The following is a 23,656-nucleotide window of genomic DNA, read 5'->3' on the forward strand; positions in this document are numbered from 1 at the left end:
TTCAGCCCTGCCATTGGTTAGTTTACATTGTTTAATTCAAATCAGCCAATCAGATGTAGGAATTTTAGACTGGTCCACACTCAAGTTTTTATTGTCAAGAAATCTTTGTAACTTTGCTCTACTTCTGTAAATAAGGTTGCACAACCCTAATTGGAACTACATAATTGATATTTATTGATGACCATTCAATATGATTGTAATGTCAACAATTCAGAGGTAATGGATTATATCATAATTATCAAATCATGTAAAACTTCAGGTTATGATACTTCAGTGATTCCTTTAATAAATAATCTTCCACAATAAATACTATATCAGTATCAAAATAGGCAAATTAAATGTAATTACTTGATCTGAGAGATAGTTTTGACCACAAAATTGTTAAAAATGCAGCCAAATCTAGTTTTTATTACCCCCTGACCAAATATCATACCCTCCCATTAAATGCTATTATAAAAGGACATTATAAAAATGGTACAAGTTTTCTGAATGGGGAGTTTGAATAAATGGAAGAAATAAATCTTAAATGACCATTTCCTTCTGTCATACATAACTGATTCTTTGGTCAAAAATGATAGTGCACTGACAACAATAGGAAGAAAAAATGTTGGGGAAAGGGGAGTTTAAGTTTAATTTGTTTGAACAATTTTTTTTTCAATTGATGAATTTTGCTTAGTCAGTTAGGTGTTTTGTATATATAAATGTATTTTAATATTATGATGTATTTTTCAATCTTGGTCAGCACTTTAGTCACATGGGTAGATTTTGTCAATGCCAACAGGCTTAGAAACAAAAAAAATTGCCTATAACAGGTTGGGTCTTTGCAGGGTGCGGAGGTAGGTTACAGAAGACGATATTTATCATTGGTCATATAGTAATTTTCCGAGTCAGTCAGGTGCCCAAAAAGAATTATGTATTGTAAAATGTTAAAAAGAGTAACTGTTGTTTTCCATCTATTGATATTAGGGCAATGCTGAGACTGGTTTAGACATATTTATATAAGCTTGATTGCCAAACAAGTTCTTGCAACTTATAATAATCACTTTCGAGTCCAACACGTACTGGTGTCATATGAAGAAACATGGTTGTGACCCAAGTAGGGCTCGAACCCATGATCTATGGTTTAAAGGACCTTGTTCTCATACTTTAAACAAATTTAGAAATCTAAATAAACTGATTCTACACTTTATTTCCTAATTTTCGGAACAATACAGTTGAAATTCCCATGGGTAATGGGTCTTGCTCGGACCCCTAAAAAAATGGCTAAAAAGACTTGATATTCTGTACGATTACTATATACACAAAATACAATGCTATAACATGTTTTACAGTGCTTGACTTATTAAAAGTGTTACACGAGCAATATTATTTTAAGTAAGTTCAATATTACGAGCTTCGGTAAGTAAAGAAGCTATAAAGATTATGCGATTTACGAGCTATAAAGAGATTTTAAGACATTTACTTTTGATCAGTTTCTGCTTTTACGGCTTGTGAAGAAATTGCGTGTGCTTGAAAATAATTTATTATCGGCATTTATAGTTTGTAGTTTTGTTATGTTTTTTTGCGATATCTCGGTAAAAGATGTATTTTATTGCTTGTAATACGTTCATCTTGCAGTATTTGTTTGTATTGAGCATGTGTGTTTGCAAGTTTATGTAAATGAGTACACTGATTTCTTTATTCTATCAAAACATTGTGGTTTTTTGTCTGCAGATAGCCAAATCTGGGTTACTTATGATTATTGTAGAACCCTTTAAGTTGGTTTTACTAATAGACTTCTGCACTCATTATCAATACAGTAAGGTCAGACTCTGTACTGTGAATATTTTGATACAAAAATACCTAAAACTTCAAATGAGCATTTCATAATTCATGGCATGACAAGTTCATTATACAAATTAAGCAGCTGTAAAAAATGTTGCTGTGATCCAAAATATTTGACAGTACAACAGCCAGCACATTTCCATAAAAGCTTGCACATTGCCATGAAAACCTGCAAAATGCCCTGAAAAGCCTGCACAATTACATGAAAACCTGCACAATGTCATAAAAGCTTGCACAATGCCATGAAAGCCTGCACAATGCCATGAAAGCCTGCACAATGCCATGAAAGCCTGCACAATGCCATGAGAACCTGCACAATGTCATGAAAGTCTGCACAATATCATGAAAGCTTGCAAAATGCCATGAAAGTCTGCACAATGTCATAAACGTTTGCACAATGCCATGAGACCAGCATAATGTCATGAAAGCCTGCACAATGTCATAAAAGCCTGCACAACGTCCTGAAAGCTTGCACAATGCCCTGAAAGCCTGCACAATGCCATGAAAGTCTGCACAATGCCATGAGAACCGGCACAATATCATGAAAGCCCGTACAATGCCCTGAAAGCCTGCACAATGCCCTGAAAACCTGCACAATGACATGATCGAAAACCTGCCCATTTCCATGAAAGCCTGTACAATGCCATGAAAGATGGCATATTTGCATTAAAACCTACAACTGCCCCTGACTGGGACAGCCTGCATATTATTGGGAATTGATGCAGTTTTTACCAGACTCTTCTGATGATTGGCTGCTAAAGTTCAACTCTTTAATTTTTTTAAATGGCTTAAAATAACAAGGGACAGATCCAAAGTCAATGTACTGAGCAAGTTTATTATTACAAATGCAGCAGGGTTTATTAGGGTTAGATTAGAGAATTTGCTGTAACATGTTTTATTTACTATGCACATGATAAGAGCAAGAGGGATTCTTTATCTATCTGACTTACTTCAAAAGTGCTGCAGCATTGCTTTATCCAATTAATATTCATGAATTGGTTGTAATATGCAGATTAGATACTCGTGATTATGCAAATTACTCTTTATATGCAAATTATTGGAGTAAATAAGATAGACCAATTGGTCTTTATTTTTTCTTAAAATTTAATCTGTCAAAACTTTGAGGCAAGTGACATCAATTTTGTGACAGGGTTACACAAATATAGGGTTTCACTTGAACTTTTTGCACTAATTTTTACGGAATTCATTACTTTATTTTAGACGGGTCAAGCAAAACTGGGGCTGGGGTTTTCTGTTTATAGGAGAAAATGTTTTATGTGATATTTATTATGGAAACAGACAGAATTTTATTATCTGTACGTTGTTACCCTTATTTTGAAGCAGATTTCTGTTGCTTTTATTATTATTTTATTATTTTATTTTATAACATGATTATGTTTTCACTTGTCTCTGTAAAACTTTGAATGCAACACAATTTTAAAGGAAAGGAAATTAAGCTAAAAGTAGTTTTTGAATTGTTTGGAAGCAGACGGACAGACTGTCTCACTGATATTTTATTAGGACATTTCAATATTAAATACAGAAACAAAAAAAACATTAATAAAAAAAATATGAAATGAAAGATTTTAACTTTTATCAAGCTGGAAACGGGCAGAAATGGCTCTTGTTTAAGTTATATTTAGATATATTATAATTATTATAAATAATATAAAGTAATTATAAGAAAAATATTGTCAAAGTCAGAATTAGAGTACATGTATAATGTGTATGGCAATTAAGAAATTATCTCCCTTTAATGTCAAGAATGATATCAAATATCAATCATGTTATTATCTCCCTTTGATATAAATGGGATTATTATCTCCCTTGAATATTAATACTATAATTAGCTCCCTTTAATGTTCATCTTCTTTAATGAACGCTGGTGTGATCACTGTTTAGGAAACCAAAGGAAGTAGTCACCTGGTGTGACCTAAAAGTGCTATGTTTTGGTCCTCAATATCAGAAACAGACATTTGAACCTTTGGCTATATAATTTTAATGGACTTATATGGAGACACAAAAATCAGCTTTCCATTCCTAGGCCGCACTTTGATTATTTTAATGTAACACTGATTTATTAGGGCACAAAAAGTCATGCATGTAGGGACTTGCCCATTATTATGATTATCTTAAAACTATTAAATGTATTATAGCATAAGCAGTTTTTAATAATGGCAGTTGAAGTATGATGTTACTAACTTATTTAAATTCAAGTGTTTTACTATTTTTAGCTCACCTGTCACAAAGTGACAGGGTGAGCTTTTGTGATCGCTTTTCGTCCGGCGTCCGTCCGTCCGTCGTCCGTCCGTCCGTAAACTTTTACTTTAAATGACATCTCCTCATAAACCACTAAGCCAATTTCATCCAAACTTCACAGGAATGTTCCTTTGGTGGTCACCTTTAAAAATTGTTCAAAGAATTTAATTCCATGCAGAACTCTGGTTGCCATGGCAACCGAAAGAAAAAACTTTAAATATCTTCTTTTAAAAAACCATAAGAGCTAGAGCTTAGATATTTGGCATGAAACATCTTCTAGTGAGTGTCTACCAAGTTTGTTCAAATAAAAGCCCTGGGGTCAAAATTGGCCCCGCCCCGGGGGGTCATTTATTTTCCCTATATGCATATAGTAAAAACTTAAAAAATCTTCTTTTAAAGAACCCAAAGAGCTAGAGCTAAGATATTTAGCATGAAACATGTTCTAATGGGTGTCTACCAAGTTTGTTCAAATAAAAGCCCTGGGGTCAAAATGGGCCCCGCCCCGGGGGGGTCATTGATTTTCCCTATATGCATATAGTAAAAACTTAAAAAATCTTCTTTCAAGAACCCAAAGAGCTAGAGCTAAGATATTTAGCATAAAACATGTTCTAATGGGTGTCTACCAAGTTTGTTCAAATAAAAGCCCTGGGGTCAAAATTGGCCCCGCCCCGGGGGGGTCATTGATTTTCCCTATATGCATATAGTAAAAACTTATAAAATCTTCTTTTAAAGAACTCAAAGAGCTATGGCTAAGATATTGAGCATTTGAAACATGTTCTAATAGGTGTCTACCAAGTTTGTTCAAATAAAAGCCCTGGGGTCAAAATTGGCCCCGCCCCAGGGGGTAATTGATTTTCCCTATATGCATATAGTAAAATCTTAAAAAATCTTCTTTGAAAAAACCCAAATAGCTAGAGTTAAGATATTAAACATGAAACATCTTTTAGTGAGTGTCTACAAAGTTTGTTCAAATAAAAGACCTGAGGTCAAAATTGGCCCCGCCCCGGGGGTCATTGATTTTCTTTATATGTGTATAGCAAAAACTTCAAATCTTCTTTGAAAAAACCCAAATAGCTAGAGTTTAGATATTAAGCATGAAACATCTTCTAGTAAGTGTCTACAAAGTTTGTTCAAATAAAAGCCCTGGGGTCAAAACTGGCCTGGTCCCAGGGGTGTCATTGTTTTTAACTATATGTGTATAGTAAAAACTTTAAAAAAATCTTCTTTTAAAAAGCCCAATGAGCTAGAGCTTAGATGTTTAATAGCATGAAACATCTTCTTATGGGTGTCTACCAAGTTTGTGCAAATAAAAGCCCTTGGGTTAAATTGGCCCTGCAACGTTGGGGGGTTGGGGGGGCCTATATACAGGTGAGCGACCTCAGGGCCATCATGGCCCTCTTGTTTAATTATTATTATGATGTAAAACAAGAGAATGGTTTGGTACCATCTTTGGACTGGTTCTATCTGCTTGAACATGACCCGTTTTTGTACAAAACAAAAACACCCAAAACTTTTTGTTCTGGTTAGTTAAAGAGTTGAATTTTGAAAACAGTGGCAACACTGTCTGAACATGAATTATAGACTATACTCAAAGAAGCCTGGACATGCTGCATTACCGGTACACTGAAATAGCGAGGTTGAAGGGCCTGCTTGCAAAGCGAGCTTTACGGTAACGCGAGTACCTGCTAGATAGTGATGGTTTTGAAAACTTTCGTCGGAAGTACTGAATTGACACATCGCAACTTTTCAAATTACAAGATTAAGATAAACACCAAGGAATCTGATTGAAAACGGATGCATAGACTGGTGTCCTCAGGGAACCAGAATAAAGGGAAGCAGTGCATAAAATACCGAATGACAGTTTTAAAACAGAAAATGTAAAATAAAAAAAAATGAATGATTATTTTATACTATTTCATGGTAAAAGTAAATCAAGATCGCTTTTAGGCTTTGCCTTTTTCATATTAAAAAAATGATGTAATAAACAAAGAAAGAAAAGTTATTGGAAGTCAAAGTTCAAGTCCAAAAAATCAAAGAACAACAAAATGAAAGTAGTTTTATAAAGTAGATCGTACTCATTCATTTGTGAAATATTTCATTGAAGATGTTTGAATGATTTGAGTATGTATTGTATTCTGCGGTCAATGTTCAATGTTATTATGCTCTAGATTACGTACTTCTTGTGTCCATCAAAGAAATCATTAAATGTTTGGTGCACATGTTTTTCAAAAATTATGTACATCTCTATATCTTCCAGAAGTCTTCTGATACGAAAATTTTTTTATTCAAGGTTATTACAACTTTTGTATGATAAGTCAGGGGATTGTACATGTTTCAGTACCTAGCAAGGTTGACAAGCGCTGAAAAGCTTCATATGACTTTGTTTCAGAATTTTTATGCTGACCTCCCTTGCCACTCAAAAAGTTTTAATCACTATTATTATCCAGGAAAGTCTGTAAGATGGACCGACTGCCTAGGTATGAGCAACATGTGATAAAACTAGACTGAATGGTTTCCTGGAATGTATCTGCTTACTCTGTAAATTGATGCCAAAATGTGTTACTAGTTATCGCCCCTGAAAACCCTTGCAGAAGCTTCCAATAATTATCTCCCCTGAAAATCCTTGCAGCAGCTGTCAATAATTATCTCCCCTGACAATCCTTGAAGAGCTGATAATAAAGTAAGGCTGCTGGTTATCTCCCCTGGCAATTTTTTGAAGAGTTTATATTTAGAGTCGGTTGTCACTAGTTTTCTCCCCTTGTAACTTTTGCAGAGTTTATATTGTGTTAGCTGTCATAAGTTATCTCCCCTAGCAACTGTTACAAAGTTAATAATATTGTAGGCATCTACAAGTTACCTGGATTTTACAGTAATAATTATATGATTTTCTGCAAGTTACTTAACTGTGAACTTCTAAAATAAAGCTGTGTATTTTTGTTGTTGTTTTTTGTCACAAGTTCGGCACACATTTATAATAGGAAACATGCATACAACTACTGCTTATAAAAGTGCTGAGAACATAAAACAATTCAGTTAATTGGTATACAAGGCCACTTAATTGGAAGATAATTGCCTTAATCTAAAGTTCAAAAAGTCATGCGCATTTTACGTCACTGATGCAACATTGATATTATCATAAGTAGAAAATATATCAACTTTTATGAATGGTTTGTTTTAGACATAATCTTAGCTGTATAAAAAAGTATGTAACTTTCGATAAATAATTTTCAACATATTTAAGAAACAAGACACAATATGTCTCAAATTTAAGACGGAGAATAACCAATTTGAAATATTTAGCTAAAACCTCACTGTCACTTGCTTTAACACTCTGATATTTTTAGAGTTATGCCCCTTTTTTACTCACATTTTTGTCAGATTTTCTTAAATTTCACACATGATGATTACAAAATTATCAAAGGTAACAACATGAAACTTGGAATTCTTGATTATCAAGACAAGGCACAGGTTGTTATCAAGGGGCTTTATCGAGAAAGCAATATTTTTGAGTTTTGCCTCTTTTAATGCTTGCACTTGGGTCACATTGATATAGATTTACCTTTGGCTGTCTGTCACACTGTCCTGCTGTCACACTGAAAAAAAAACAGTAGAATGTGTGATTACCTTTGTCCTATGGTCACATATCAAGTTAACTGAAAAATTTCTTGAAAACAATAAAAGATATTGCATTCATTCTTAGCATACTTGCTCATGATGACAAGACACAGGTCAAGGGACATAACTAAAATGATCAGTATATCTAGAGTAATGTCCCTTTATCATATGGAAAATTATTTTGAATATTATTTATACATGTACTAATATCTTGAACATTCACAATCAATCACAGGAGTTATTCATTTTATTACACCATAATGCTCCTATTTTTTGGTTTTTGCCCTCAACAGATACTGTTGTGTGTTGCTTTTTATTGAGTATTTCTATTTTCAAAATCCCTTTAATTAACCATAAGAGATTTTCAAAAATCCAATTTAAAGTTTTTTTCATAAAGGATGAAATTAAAAGGCAGTCGTATTATTACCAGTGTATTACCAGATTATCACCAAATATATAAAGACATTATCTAACCTTGCATGAAAATAATTTATTGACATAATTATGGTACTTGAGAATATCATTAGTTTATGATAAAATTTTGATTCACACTAAATAAACCATGCTTCGGTCTAACGTTAATGATTTCGACTACTGAAGAGTAAACACTTAAAGACTATCGTAATTAGGGATATTGCTGGTAGCTTTGTTTACAATTATTTGAGCCGTGTCACGACAAAACCAACATAATGGGTTTGCGACCAGCATGGATCCAGACCAGCCTGCGCATCCGCGCAGTCTGATCAGGATCCATGCTGTTCGCTTATCAACTCTATTACAAGTAGAGAAACTGATAGCGAACGCATGGATCCTGATCAGACTGCGCGGATGCGCAGGCTGGTCTGGATCCATGCTGGTCGCAAACCCATTATGTTGGTTTTGTCGTGACACGGCTCATTTAGTATTGAAACACTGAAATATTTTTGATAAGCTGCTATCGCATAACTTGAAGATAATTTACGCAGCCCCGATCATGTGGAGAATCAACTTGACCCCTTTAACTTTCCTGATATCTACGTCCCATCCCTGATTTCTTGATTTTTGAAATCATTCATCGATTAAAATTTGTTTAAAACCTTGGGAAAATAAGTTAGCTACACCCACTATAAGACCAAGTTAATATTGTGTAATTTTTTTTTTCAAAAAGAAATAAGTCAAAGGGGATGGTCATTCTTCCTTTTGGTCACTTGGTTGACTTTTGGTTCATTGTAGTTATCTTTTTGGTCAGTTTATTATCTTTTGGTTCATTGTTTGTACTTGTCCCTGATGTTCCTCCCATATTATAAATCCAAAACAAACAAAAGAATCCTTTCTAAATTTTGTGTCATCCTTGTTCAGTCATTAAAAAATACATTCGTGTTTTTAAATCCGAGTTTTTGATAGAAAAAAATCTTTACCCCCCCCCAGTTTAGAAAGGGATTTGGGTCTTTAAATAGAACAATAGTTGCTCTGTTTTTGTAATTAAACGGGATTCAGCTTTAGAGGGGCAATAAAAATAAGGTATGCAAAGCTGTCCTTGTCTTATACGGGTCTTTCATGCCAAACATTTAAAATTTGATTAAAAAATTTTAAAATTTTTTTTAGATAAGATAAAATCGTTTTTAATAAAAAAAGGGGCTCTGAAAAAATGGGATTTTTAAAAAAAAATAATGCAATATTTTAACTTTTTCAGATTACATTATTTATTACAGTGCCATTTTATTGTATGTATTAACAAAACCAAATCATTTGGTCTTTGCCCAGTCATGGATGTAGACCTAAGGTGGCTTTCAGCTGGTTTACAGAAGAGGGTCTCTTCTAGCTCCTCAGGTGACTTCTAAAGTCTAAGACAATGCATAAAGGGGCTTTTAAGGTTTTCATAGTTTTACAGAAATCGTCTGTGGAAGATGGGTGCCTACTTTTTATTTTCAACATAAAACTCTTAAATGGAAGAAAATGAATGAATAAGAAAATGATTTTTTTGTTCAAAGCATTGAGTATTGAGCAATGAGTGTAACTTTTTAGTTTCTTGCTCAAGGAAACAAAGACTTGCCCCTGACAGGGTTTAAACCCTTGCAGCTAGTGATCGTTAAATTACATGTACTAGTCTGAGGCATTAACCTCTGCCATGCCACCACACAAAAAAAATCCAAAAAACGATAATTGTGTCAATATAAAGTATTACCAAACAGTCAGTCACCCAACCTTGGGGATCAGTGGTTGTGGGGGGTGGGGGGAACAAGAAAATAACATTTCTTCATTATTATGCATTTTCAAAAAAATTTTATTTAACAATTTATCAGTATAAAAAAATTAAAATAGACATATTATGGAAATTACAAAACTTAAATCATCCTGTACATGACTAACTTATAATATTAAGGTCAAATTTTGGAATTTAGTTAAACCACACACAACTGTTTGCTGAGCATTTGTCTGATATTTGCAGAAAGTATTTTCACCAGGAATGCAAACATTATTTTAATCTTCATATTAAATATTACAGGTGAATAAATTTAAATATCACGCAAGTGTTTATGTTTTTTTATCAATAAAGTCATGCCGTTTGGGATGAGCTGGCAATAGGTGTGTTATTGAATGTGCACTTGTCTTTTGTCAGTCTGTCTGTGTAGCTGTCTTTTAACAGAGTTTCAGTTTTGAAAGTTCAGAATGACTGTGTTATAAGTCAGTGAATTAAAATATTAAAATAATAGCCAGTTACAGTACCAGTTCTGCCATATATAGTTCTGTGGTGTAGTTGAAATAATATGTATATATGTAATAATGTATATAGATGATGCCAAACTATCATGATAAATAAAATACTGCACATTATTTTGTAACGTCGCTTTTCATTGGAAAATTGTGACGTTAATATAGTGTTGTATACACGGCTGCTGTCAATTTATGAAGAAATCTAATTTTTTCTCTAAAAAAGAAAGTTTGCTATATTATATATTTGTCACTTTGTGACTGGGGTTATAATTTCCAAACAATTGTTTATATAGGGCCATATAACCTGTCAAAAAGTCTTTATAACAAATTATATAATTATTACAAATAGAGTTGTTAGGGTTATTTTTCATTTGAATCTCAGTACTTTTTTGATTGCAAATTTTTGACCAATCAGATACCCAAGATCCGAGTTTGAGCCTAGTGATATTCTTTATAACTTTGAACCCAAAAGTCAAAACCTAAAGTCAAAGTCAATTTCTGCCGTACAGTGGGATGGTTGTGATTTTAATTCACTGGAGCATCACTGTTGTTGTTGTTGCTGTTGTTGTTATTCCTGATCAAGATAATTAGGTTATGCTAAAGCAGTAAAATATAGGGTAGTTTTCAGGGTAGCTCATTTTAGGTAACAAATATTTATAACTTGTATAAATGTTGTAATGATTTACTATGGCAGGTATGTGTAAATAAATCAATGTAAACTAACTAGGTTGCTTCCTTGAACAAAATATATTATCAGCTTGAAATGTTTGAAAGGAAAACGTTCATAAATTACGAGCAAATAGAAATATTTTACCTTTCTAAACATTTCTTTATAAAACGTTAATAAATTACAAGCAAATAGAAATATTTTACCTTTTTAAACATTTTTTTATAATCAGTAAACTCTGCTTATAACCATATTCAGGGACTGCCAGATTTATATCGTTATATACAGGTAACATTATATACATGTATTATAGGAAACAAATTTAAACAAGAGCCCGGTTTGAGCCGGGTGATGCTCCCCGAATAGGTTTTGGACACAGGAAAGTACACCTCTTGTAGTTTCAGAGTTATGTCCATGGAAAAAGTTCAAAGTGCAATAATTCCAAAATTAGGAAAGGCAAAGTTACTGTTCTTTGCACTGCACTTCTAATCACTGTTATCTATCAACTTACCAAGTTTCTTGTTGATATCTCTTATGGTTTCCGAGTTATGTTCCGGACAACTTCAAAAAGTAAAAATAAACAAAGGGCAATAACTCCAGAATTAGGCAGAGTTATGATTCTCGTGCACTGCACATCTACCCATTGAGATACATCTACCTACAAAGTTTCATGTTGATATCTCTTATAGTTTTACAGCTATGTCCAGTACAAGATTTTTCTTAAAGGGGAGATAATTCAAAAATGAGGCTTAACAGATTTATGTTTTTTTTTGCACTGCACTTCTACTCAATGAGATCTATCTACCTACAATGTTTCATCTTGATATCTCTTATAATTTTAGAGCTATGTTCCGGACAAAGTTCACTGTTAAAATTAACTAAGGGCAATAACTCCAAAATTAGGACAAAAAGAGTTATTGTTCTTATGCACTGCACATCTACCCATTGAGATCTATTCACCTACAAAGTTTCATGTTGATATCTCTTATAGTTTTAGAATTATGCCCCGGACAAGATTTTTCTATAAGGGGAGATAATTCAAAAACCCGGCAAAATAGAGTTATGGTTCTTTGACACTGCACATCTATCTATTGAGATCTATTCACCTACAAAGTTTCAAGTTGATATCTCTTATAGTTTTAGAGTTATGCCCCGGACAAGATTTTTCTATAAGGGGAGATAATTCAAAAATGAGGCTTAACAGAGTTATGGTTCTTTTGCACTGCACTTCTACTCAATGAGATCTATCTACCTACAATGTTTCATCTTGATATCTCTTATAGTTTTAGAGTTATGTTCTGGACAAAGTTCAAAGTGTTGAAATTAACAAAGGGCAATAACTCCAAAATTAGGACAAAAGAGTTATTGTTCTTATGCACTGCACATCTACTCATTGAGATATATTCACCTACAAAGTTTCATGTTGATATCTCTTATAGTTTTAGAGTTATGCCCCGGACAAGATTTTTCTATAAGGGGAGATAATTCAAAAACCCGGCAAAATAGAGTTATGGTTCTTTGACACTGCACTCCCCCTCAATGCCCTCTACCACTGTATGAAGTTTAAACAAATTATCTCCAAGGATTTTCAAGTTATGCTCCGGACAAGAAAACGGACGGACAGACGGACGGACAGACGGACAAGGCGCCGACTATATGCTCCCCCGAAATTTTTCGGGGAGCATAAAAACAAAAGTCGGGACCATGCCAATAGTATTGTTATTAGCAGTATTTCGTTATAAGCGATATCATTGTAGGTTTAGTTTACTGTAATCTTTGGACATTTAAAATGTGTAAATTGGTCATTTGTGACCAAGTTGTTATTGTTGCAGATTTTAAATCACTTACTGATGGGGGATGTTGAACATGTTACTTTAGTAAGTTATAAATCAACAACATTTATATATAAGGGAGACGAGCAGTAAATCAAGTTTAATTATTTTCAGTATTTGTTATTTCCCTTTCTTGACTATCGTAAGGGAGCTCACTCATACATACATAAATTATATAGGCATGTATGATTAACTTCCCTTGGTAATTGATATTATGCCATACACTCCGAGATATTGTTATGATGAGTTATTGCAATGCATGCATTACTTGATAACTTTGATTAAATGTTTTTGGCATTTTTTCCTGAAAGTTTATGAAATTCTTTCACTAAGAAACATGCCCTTTGTTTTAACTGCCCTGGATATTTTGTCACTCTTTTTCTTTTGTAAAGATGTAAATGCTAAGTGTCATGCCAGCTTAAGATTTTACATTCATATCGGTTTGAAATTGAAGTTGCATAGTTATTTTAGAAAACATGGCCGATTACTAATTATTACCTTCATCCAAAGTTTTATGTGATTGGATTGGCAGAATGATAATTGAAAATGAGCTGTATATTTATATAAGAATATACTTTGTAGTACTTGATGAAAATATTGGGATAACTTGTTTCTCTGTTACTACATAAGGTCTTTTAATCTATACAGGTGCAAAGATTTCCTGGAAGGGCTGTCTGAAGTCTCCTTTTATATGCATTAAAGTTGCCATGTGACTTTCATTGAGTCCAATCAACTTAGAATTTTTTACCTTTATACAAGATTTTTCTTGTCTTTTTTTAAAGTAAATTTTTCAAAAACTATCATGTGTATCCATTTAATACTTTGAATACTTGTTAACTATCAAAATGGGAATAAATTTGAGAAGGGCAGGCAATAAGATTAATTTTTACCCAGTTATGCCCCTTTTTTGCCTGTTCATGGTATGATTTTTAAAACGCTATCAAAGATATTCACTTTAAACTTTATACATTTGTTCACTGTCAAAATTGAAATGCTTTTGAAAAGGGCTGATAACCCTAATTTCTTTTTGCTTTATTATCTCCCTTTTTGAATAAGAATATTTTGTTATATTTGTCATTCACTTCAAACTTGAAAAACTTTTTCACAATCAAGGGGTGGTAAATCTGTCAAGCATGTTTGCAAAATTATGTCCCCTTTCTACTTTGATAATTATCCGGCACTGAGAAAAGTGGAGCCAGGGATCAGTCTTAGAAAGTGGAGCTCGGACTAAGTCTTAGAAAAGTGGAGCCAGGGATTAGCCTGAGAAAAGTGGAGCAGGCACCAGTCAGGTTTTTAGTTGTTATTAAATTTCATTGAAGATCACAGTTGGTTGGGTTTTTTTTGCGATATCAAAATTTTACTTGATACCTATTTATCCATGTTAAGTGATTAGAAATCAAATTTAATAAGTTTTGCCACAAAATTATAGAATTAATGAAAAAAAGAAAAAAAGAAAAATTTCTCCCAAGTCTTTCAAAATAAAAATTAAAGTGAAAAAAGAAAAAAGTATAGGATATCAGTTTTTCAGAGATAATTAAAGTGTAGGATTCACCAAATATAAGCATGTTATGTCTGAATTGTTTGTTCGTAACACTGGGTGCCGACTGCCTTGGGAAATTTTCCCCATTTTATAATGTTATCTTAAATAATGCATTTAATCAGAGTTGATTTTGGCGGATCAAACGTACGGAGACAGTGGGTTTTAAATGTTGCTTTTATACAGGTATTGTTGAAATATTTTCTATTTAATTTTTCAATATTCAAGCTTTTCTTATTCTAATAATGCTTACATAGTAAATGATATTGAAACATTTTCAAACAGGGCAGTTAAATTGTATTTTTTCTTTTGTTATAAAAGTACTGTGTATAAGATTTTTATTTTTCTGCCTTTTATGATAATTAAGTTTGCGTAGTTTTTTTATTTTCCCCCTTACTGCTGTTTGTTTTAATTCCACCTGGGATTTTGGATCCTTGCATGCGAGGAAGCTATCCAGCTAGCTTACAGAAAGTTGTTAGTTTTATTTAGGTGTCTGCTCATGCCTGAAATAATAAATGGAAGCGCACCTTCCTCAACCAGTTAAGCTGGAAAGTTGCTGTATTACCTCTACTCTATTGTTTTGATGTAAAACAAACAAACAAACAAAATAAAGAGGGTTTTTTTTTTAAATTTTCAAAATAATTCTATAACAATATTTTCATGGAGTAGTCTTCAATTAAACTTTTAATAAGATTTTTTGTTTTAAGCAAAACAAAATAAAATGTACAACAGTCTTTTCTGACATAGACATTGTGATTATTTTAACCATTTTACCACCCTATATGTTTTAAATGGACTTGTCCATCTTTCAATATGGACAAAACCATTCATTATTTTTAGTGAATTTTTTTTAAAATAAGTACTGACTGAATAATGAGCAGTGCAGACCATGATCAGACAGCATGGATGAAACTTTACCATGGATATTATTTCAAGGGACTTTTCCTTGTAAAACTATTCATTACCTTTTATATTATTTAATTGATTTTTCTATGCAAAACTATTCATTACCTTTTATATTATTTAATTGATTTTTCTATGCAAAACTATTCATTACCTTTTAGGGAAAATTTTCAAAAAAATATTGTCTGAATAATGAAAAGTGCAGACGGATGTGGTAGTCTGGCTGATCGTGGTCGGCACTGTTGCTGCCAGCAGGCTTTAAGTTTACATACTCCATTTTGTAATTTTAATTTTTGAAATCATTGACAAGTGCTGAATAGAGATGAATTAGTATTTCATTATCTACAAAATTAATTGTTCCTTATCAGAAGGATACTGAAAAAACATTGTATCTTCTTTTATTACTATTTCTTCATTTCACATGCATTAAACTTCTCTAAAGAATATACATGTATATAACACTTTGATATCTTTTTCTTCGGGCCTTGGTAGCTGGGTGGGTAACAGTTGCTAACTTAAAATTTACTTGCCCCTCTGACAGACTTGTGAGTTTGAAACCAATGAGACTTTGTATTGTTACACATACTGATGCTATCCGGCTCAACTCCGGTTCCTGCTTGTACCTGATATAATGCACACTAGAGGTATCTAAGGGTATTTTCCTACCAGTAAAGCTTGAAGGTTGGTGTATGACCGTTTATATTAAGTGTGACTTCAGTGTATTTTTCTTGTTCTTCATTGATTAAAATTTGAGTACTGCTCAGGCCGGTGCTAGGGGGTGTGAGGAATGTTACACTTTTTCATTATCCCTCATGTACAGATTTAATCAAACCGAGTCTGCAATTTTCATGCAATTTCCTTGTGATTAATGCTTCTGAGGGATCACCTTTCACCAGATTTTTAAAACACAACAAATAGCAAAATTAAGATAGGATTTTGCTAATGGATAACACTGGAACTAGCATGCTTTGGCTGATGCCATTCTACGACAACTATGAACAAGTTATGTTCATGATTAAGTTGTAAAAATATCAGTTTTTATAACCAAGTTTATGATTGGCCTTGGCTAGATGGGTGTGCAACAACCTCAATTGATTCCAACCATACTTTCCAAAAAGTATTGCAAGGAAGTGCCCTCGGGCGCAATTATTTGTTGTATTTTGTGATTTTATCATTTTTTACCTAAATTATGGCCCTTTGTTTTATTTCTATATTATTTTATATTTACAGAAATATTCTTCTGTGCACAACTTATACATATTTCAAGAGATTCTGACTAAAATTCTCATAGAATTATCATAAACTAACAAGTTTGGAATGCTTTATGTTTTGCCCCTGATCTTGTGACATTTAGGGGCCTAGTGTTAGACTGTGACTTATTATTATAGCTTCAGCGCCAGCAAAAAGTGTGTTCTCTGTACCCATAAAAAAATTTGATTACAAGAAATAATATAATGCGGAAGTATTTTCTAGTATAGAACTGTTTATATATGATCAAGCCATATTGTAATTCTTCTCCGTTTGAATTATTGTTTATCCATTGTTAAAGTTACATTTAATAAATTTCATAAAAAACTAAATAGCGACATTTCATTAATAAATTTGGTTTTATATCGACTCCAGGTCTTATTTTAGTGTCCAAACAACCAAAATGAGTTTTATTAGCATAAAAATAGGTAACCTCGTTGTGGCGAAATGGGAAGTACAATAATTATTTCTGTTTGCATGAGAAACTCCGCCTTTCGGATCATCCGTACATCAGTATTAAATCAACAAACATGACTATAAGTGGCAGTCCTAATTTAACGGTATATTTCCGCATCATAACGGATGTTTTCATACAAATTTAATCTTTTCACGAGATTATTACTTTTACTGAACACCAGGTTTAGTGCACCGTGAAGCTTAAACGGTTAAAGTGTGTTTGCACAAGAAAATATCACATTCCGGGTAGCAACTATAAAACTGTGACGTAGCGCATACACAAGCTCATTATAGTCTTCATTTGCATGTTAAAATTCGTATACGAACTTTAAGTGTTACCTTGGGGTTTCCCGTTTAAAATCCTTATTTATGAACAATATTTGATGAGATTTACAACAAAACTATTAAACAGGTTAATGAAACTGTAGAATGTTTGATTTTTAGGCCGACGGCAAAATATTTTTACATATTTATTTAATGTAACTTTAAGATTAAAATTGTATCACATGGGTATGGGAGAAGATATGCACGTTTCTCTCACCCTGTGACGCTTGAATTCAGTAAAAACTTAAACAAATTTCAGTCTGAATAATTGTTAGTTTTGTTTATTGTACATGTAAGAAGAATATAGAAATACATATATTGTATTTAATTTACACGCTAAAATTATTTGTTGAAAGATCATCTTTAATACTGGAACGAAGGGAGATTATACTAGCTTTTTCGTGTGAGATCCTCTATTTTCTATAAGTCTCCAAAGAGAGGATAGAGCCCACTCAATTCCTCCTCATAATCCTCAGTTTTATCGGGTAATTGGTGGTGGCCACAACGTTGAAAAAAAGCGCCAGTTATCGAGATTGCTTTCTTGCAGTTTTTATAATCGTATACTTCCACATCCTTTTGCATCTCTAATAACTGGTCCCTCATTTTCTCAAGTTCTTTTAAGAGATGAAGTCTTTTTGTATCATTACTGCCATAGTTTTCTTTTTGTTTGAATAATTTTGGAAAGGTGGAGGTTTTTTCATGTTTACACATGTCATTCAGAACATCTACCAAACATTTACCTATTTTTTTTGTGTTGGGTTGCACACACATATAATGATGAAAAATCATCACTGTTTTTATCATATATGATGAGTATAGCTTTATATCTAACGTACTAGATAACTTCCCGTGCTCCTCATTATTTCCATTTATTAAATATTTTAGAAGACGGTACACGATTTTATGATTTTGTGAAAGAAGATCTCGCATGACGTGAACTTCTGTTTCTGTGAATGTGATACTGTCATGTGCCATGAGAATAGTTCCAGTTTGTAATATTTCTTCTCGGAATGGTTCTAGAGGACAATATTTATCCACGATCTGTCTTAGATTTTCATCTCTAATAACAATTGCAGGGACCACGTCTACATTAACATTTTTTCTTTCACCAGATTCGTTTTCATATATGAAATTCATTGTCAAAGCAGGACGAGATTTTCCGCTATACCTATCAAAATAAATTTTTCTTGCTCCAACTTCAAAAAAAATTCTTCTGTTCTTCTTATCTTCCCTTGTCTTAAAGTTGATAGCACATTTCCTTATTAGTTCACTTGTCTGGGAAATTATTCGTACAAAATGTTCTTTGAGCTCGCCATTCATGCATTTTGTTTCTTCGCAATAATAAAACAGACAAATGATATCAAACTCATCGGGAAAATTATTTTTTGTTCCCTTGTAAAAACTGCCCACTTTGAGTATGTCTCCCTTCCTTTTTGATATTTTCCCGCCATCAGAATGAAACAATTTTATGATATGTTCAATTAACCTCCAAATTGGGTCATCTTCTAAAACCCTTTGCACAAGTTTCAATACTATTGACTCTACACCAGTCTGAATAAAAGCCGTTTCTTGCGAATCAATTTTGAATTTACATTCACTCTCAAAAACATCTTTCAAAAAAAGTTCAAGATTATTCCTCTTTTCCGCCATATTTTATTATACAGCAGTCATGTTTACAATCCATTCACATTGTGTTTTAGGATTACTGAGAAATTTCAAGCATAAAATAATATATAAACGCTTGACTTTCTGTGGTTTTAAATGTACAATGTATATCATTATGCACAAGCATACGTCTTGTCATTCATGTCTGTTTGTCAATTGTTAAAAAACAGATTAGCATATAATAATGTCCTCTTACTCACACCATAAAAAAAAAACAAAAAAACAAAACACTTATCATATATGCAAATGATTTTAACGAGGTTATAAACATTATTTATAACGGCTGTTCTAATTATACATGCATAAAAAAATGTGTATTATATAACTGCTGCATGGGAGAAATACAAGATTACTGCTGTCTGTTCTACATCCATGATTGTGTATATGTTTATGGGAAGGAATTTCATAGAATAGAAATGTAAAAGCAACAAAAAAAATAACAACATTGCTGTCAGAATATTTCACTTAATTAAAGTAGATAACTTTTGCAGCCTCAACAGGTTCAGAATATTGGTCTTGGAGAAATAGATGGTTTAATTCAAGCATTTGATATATATGGTCATAATCATAAATGCTGACATATACTGGGGTCAGAAACATGGTGACATCTACTGGTGTCATATACATTGTGACAGCTACTGGTGTCAGAAACATGGTGACATATACTGGGGTCAGAAACATGGTGAGATCTACTGGTGTCATATACATTGTGACAGCTACTGGTGTCAGAAACATGGTGACATATACTGGTGTCAGAAACATGGTGACATCTACTGGTGTCATATACATTGTGACAGCTACTGGTGTCAGAAACATGGTGACATATACTGGTGTCATATACATGGTGAGATCTACTGGTTTCATATACATGGTGAGATCTACTGGTGTCATATACATGGTGAGATCTACTGGTGTCATATACATGGTGGCATCTACTGGTGTCATATACATGGTGAGATCTACTGGTGTCATATTCATGGTGACATCTACTGGTGTCAGAAACATGGTGACATCTACTGGTGTCATATACATGGTGGCATCTACTGGTGTCATATACATGGTGAGATCTACTGGTGTCATATACATGGTGGCATCTACTGGTGTCATATACATGGTGGCATCTACTGGTGTCATATACATGGTGAGATCTACTGGTGTCATATACATGGTGAGATCTACTGGTGTCATATACATGGTGGCATCTACTGGTGTCAGAAACATGGTGGCATCTACTGGTGTCAGAAACATGGTGACATATACTGGTGTCATAAACAGGGTGACATCATCTGAACATGTAAGCAGAATATGGAAATATTGTATTTAATTTACACGCTAAAATTATTTGTTGAAAGATCATCTTTAATACTGGAACGAAGGGAGATAATACTAGCTTTTTATGTGAGATCTTCTATTTTCTATAAGTCTCCAAAGAGAGGAAAGAGCCCACCGAATTGCTCTTCATTATCCTCAGTATTATCAGGTAATTGGTGGTGATCACAACGTTGAAAAAAAGCGCCAGTTATTGAGATTGCTTTCTTGTAGTTTTTATAATCGTATACTTCCACAGCCTTTTGCATCTCTAATAACTGGTCCCTCATTTTCTCAAGTTCTTCTAAAAGAAGAAGTCTTTTTGTAATATCTTTGTCATAGTTTCCTTTCTGTTTCAATAATTTTGGAAAATCGGAGGCTTCTTTGTGAATACACATGTCATTCAGTACATTTACCAAGCATTGACCTATTTCTACCATGTCAGGTTCTGCGCACTTATAGTGGTGAAAAATCATCATTGTTTTTATCATAAATGATGAGTATAGCTTTATATCTGACCTTTTTGATATCTTCCCGTGCTCCTCATTATTTCCATTTATTAAATATTTAAGAAGACGGTACACGATTTTATGATTTTGTGAAAGAAGATCTCGCATGACGTGAACTTCTGTTTCCGTGAATGTGATACTGTCATGTGCCATGAGAATGCTTCCAGTTTGTAATATTTCTTCTCGGAATTGTTCTAGAGGACAATATTTATCCACAATCTGTCTTAGATTTTTATCTTTTATAACAATTGTCGGGACCACATCTACATTAATATCTTTCCTTTCACCAGATTCGTTGTCATATATGAAATTCATTGTCATAGCAGGACGAGATTTTCCGCAAAACCTATCGAAATAAATTTTTCTTGCTCCATCTTTAGAAGAAATACAAATGTCTTTATTATCTGCCCTGGTTTCAAAGTCTATAGCACATTTTCTGATTAGTTGACTTGTCCTGGCAATTATTCGTACAAGATGTTCTTTAAGCTGGCTATCCATGCATTTTGTTTCTTCGCAAAAATAAAACAGACAAATGATATCAAACTCATCAGGAAAATTATTTTTTGTACCTTCGTAAAAACTCCCAACTTTCAGGATGTCTCCTGCCCTTTTTGATATTTTCCCGCCAACTGAATTATACAATTCTATGTCTTCTTCAATTAAGCTCCAAATTGGGTCATCTTCTAAAACTTTTTGCACGAGTTTCAATACTATTGACTCTACACCAGTCTGAAAAAAAGCCGTTTCTTGTGAATCAATTTTGAATTTACATTCACTCTCAAAAACATCTTTCAAATAAAGTTCAAGATTATTCCTCTTTTCCGCCATATTATTTTATTATACAGCACATGTTTACAATTCATTCACATCGTGATTTAGGAGAAATTTCAAGCATCATATGATATATAAATGCTCGATTTTCTTTGGTTTTAAATGTATAGTGTATATTAATATGCACATTAGCTACATTCTCGTCTGTCAATGGAAAAAAACCCCCAAAAAACCTCGGCATATATGTCCTCTTATTCACACCAGGAAGAAAAAAGCAAACAAAACATTTATACAAATGATTTAGACAAGGTTTATAAACATAATTTATAATGGCGGCTGTTTTAATTATAGAATAACTGCTGCATGCCAGAAACATGAGATTCAGAAGCAGTCTATTTTACGTATAGATTAGTGTTTAATAATACGTATTAACAAAAATAATTGGTCAAGCCTGCCGCAGGCAGGCGACCAATTATATTGTTAATGCGTATTGATTTAAAATCCCTATTGATTTGCTCATTTGAAAAACAGTTCATTTTTTTCTGTGTGTCCATTTTCAATGAGTTTTCCAGTCAAAAAATGTAATCATTGTATTCTTAATATCAAGGATTGTTAATGCATTTCATTCCTATCAAGTGAAAGAAAATAATGTTTTGGTTACTTTTTCTAGAAAATATAAAGTTTAAAACAGTCAGCAATTTATAACAGACATTTTTCTTAGAGTTAAAAGGATATAAAAAAGTTACTATGTAATCATTTGTCTCTGCGTGCCCCACATGTATTATCTATGTAATAAATCAATTGATTGTATCCTCACATTTAGAAACCCCTGACCTTGCCTCGCGGACGCGCAGGCTGGTCTAGATCCATGCTGGTCGCAAACCCATTATGTTGGTTTTGTCATGACGTGGCTCAAATATCATAAACTTACATGTTTCGAATGTTTAATTTTATACCTCTGATCTAGTTACATTTGGGACCTTGTGTGAGACTGTGACTGTATAATTATAGCTCCAGAGTCAATGCAAAAAGTGTGTTCTCTGTACCCATAAAAAATTTGATGACAAGTTTCAATATAATTGTAGAGTATGTCACAGTCTAGCACTGTTTATATAACTTATTATGTGAAAATATGCATAAAACAGCCAGATAGATTATTCAGTAGAGCTAAGGAACAGTATTCTGAGGGTCCCAGGTTTGAATCCCTGTCAGGCTGTACTGTGATTTCTCTCACCCTGTAAGAACCTTAAAAAAAATTAAGTTGGAATTATGAGTTTTAAGTTTTGTTTTTTGTACAATGTCATATGTAAGTACAGGGTCTTTCAAATAGAATTTGAAAGACCCTGGTAAGTAGAATATGGAAAGACTCTATTTAATGTACACGCTAAAATTATTTGTTGAAAAATTGTCTTTAATACAGGAACAAAGGGAGATTATACTTGCTCTTTTATGTGAGATCCATACATGTGAACTCTCCTACTTTTAGTGGGAAACTCCCACTTTCTGCAGCCATATTTTCAAAGATTTTTCTTAAAATAAGGGGTATTTTCACAAACTAAACAGGGTTCGTATAGTTTTAAAAAGTGCTTTAGTTTGAGTCTCTTTCTTAAAAAGTGCTTAAAAATGTAAAAAAGTGCTTAAAAGTCCTTGAATTTGATTACTCCCTTGAAAAGTGCTTAAAAAGTGCTTAAATTTGCTAAAAATGTGCTTGAAAATGTTTGAATCACAGAATGACATAGTTTTGATAAAAATCAATTGTTAACAAAATAAAAAAAAGATCCAATTTAGTATCAAAAATCAATGAATTGTTTACTCAAGGTAACAGTAAGTAGACAAATTGCAGTTGTTTTGAACTAATCTGTACTTGATGCACCCTTAGTTGTTCTTCTATAATGTTAGAAAATGTGTATTTAACAAAAAATGGTGAACAAACTATCCATCATAGGTTGAAGATTGTGTCGGTATATGTGCAACAAATGTGCTTGAAAAATGGGAAAATGTGCTTAAGAAGTGCTTAAAAAGTCCTCGAATTTTGGCATTGGAT

The 23,656-nt window shown here is 33.0% G+C and overlaps 1 protein-coding gene across 5 annotated transcripts in view; it reads left to right on the plus strand.

Annotated features, from left to right (window-relative positions):
- LOC132728907 (myelin regulatory factor-like) overlaps positions 1–23,656 on the plus strand; it is a 91,730-nt gene that overhangs the window by 17,502 nt on the left and 50,572 nt on the right. The window contains exon 1 of one of the 5 annotated variants that reach the window (XM_060714623.1): positions 14,491–14,614. The exons of the other annotated variants lie outside the window; for them this stretch is intronic. Within the exon in view, the coding sequence (XP_060570606.1) occupies positions 14,598–14,614 (17 nt within the window). The 5' untranslated portion in view covers positions 14,491–14,597. Of the gene's footprint in view, positions 1–14,490; positions 14,615–23,656 lie in introns of those variants that run through there. 5 annotated transcript variants of the gene reach the window in all.

Source organism: Ruditapes philippinarum, unplaced genomic scaffold (genome assembly GCF_026571515.1).
Source record: "Ruditapes philippinarum isolate M1 unplaced genomic scaffold, ASM2657151v2 ctg4444_1_1_1_1, whole genome shotgun sequence".
Taxonomy (NCBI): domain Eukaryota; kingdom Metazoa; phylum Mollusca; class Bivalvia; order Venerida; family Veneridae; genus Ruditapes; species Ruditapes philippinarum.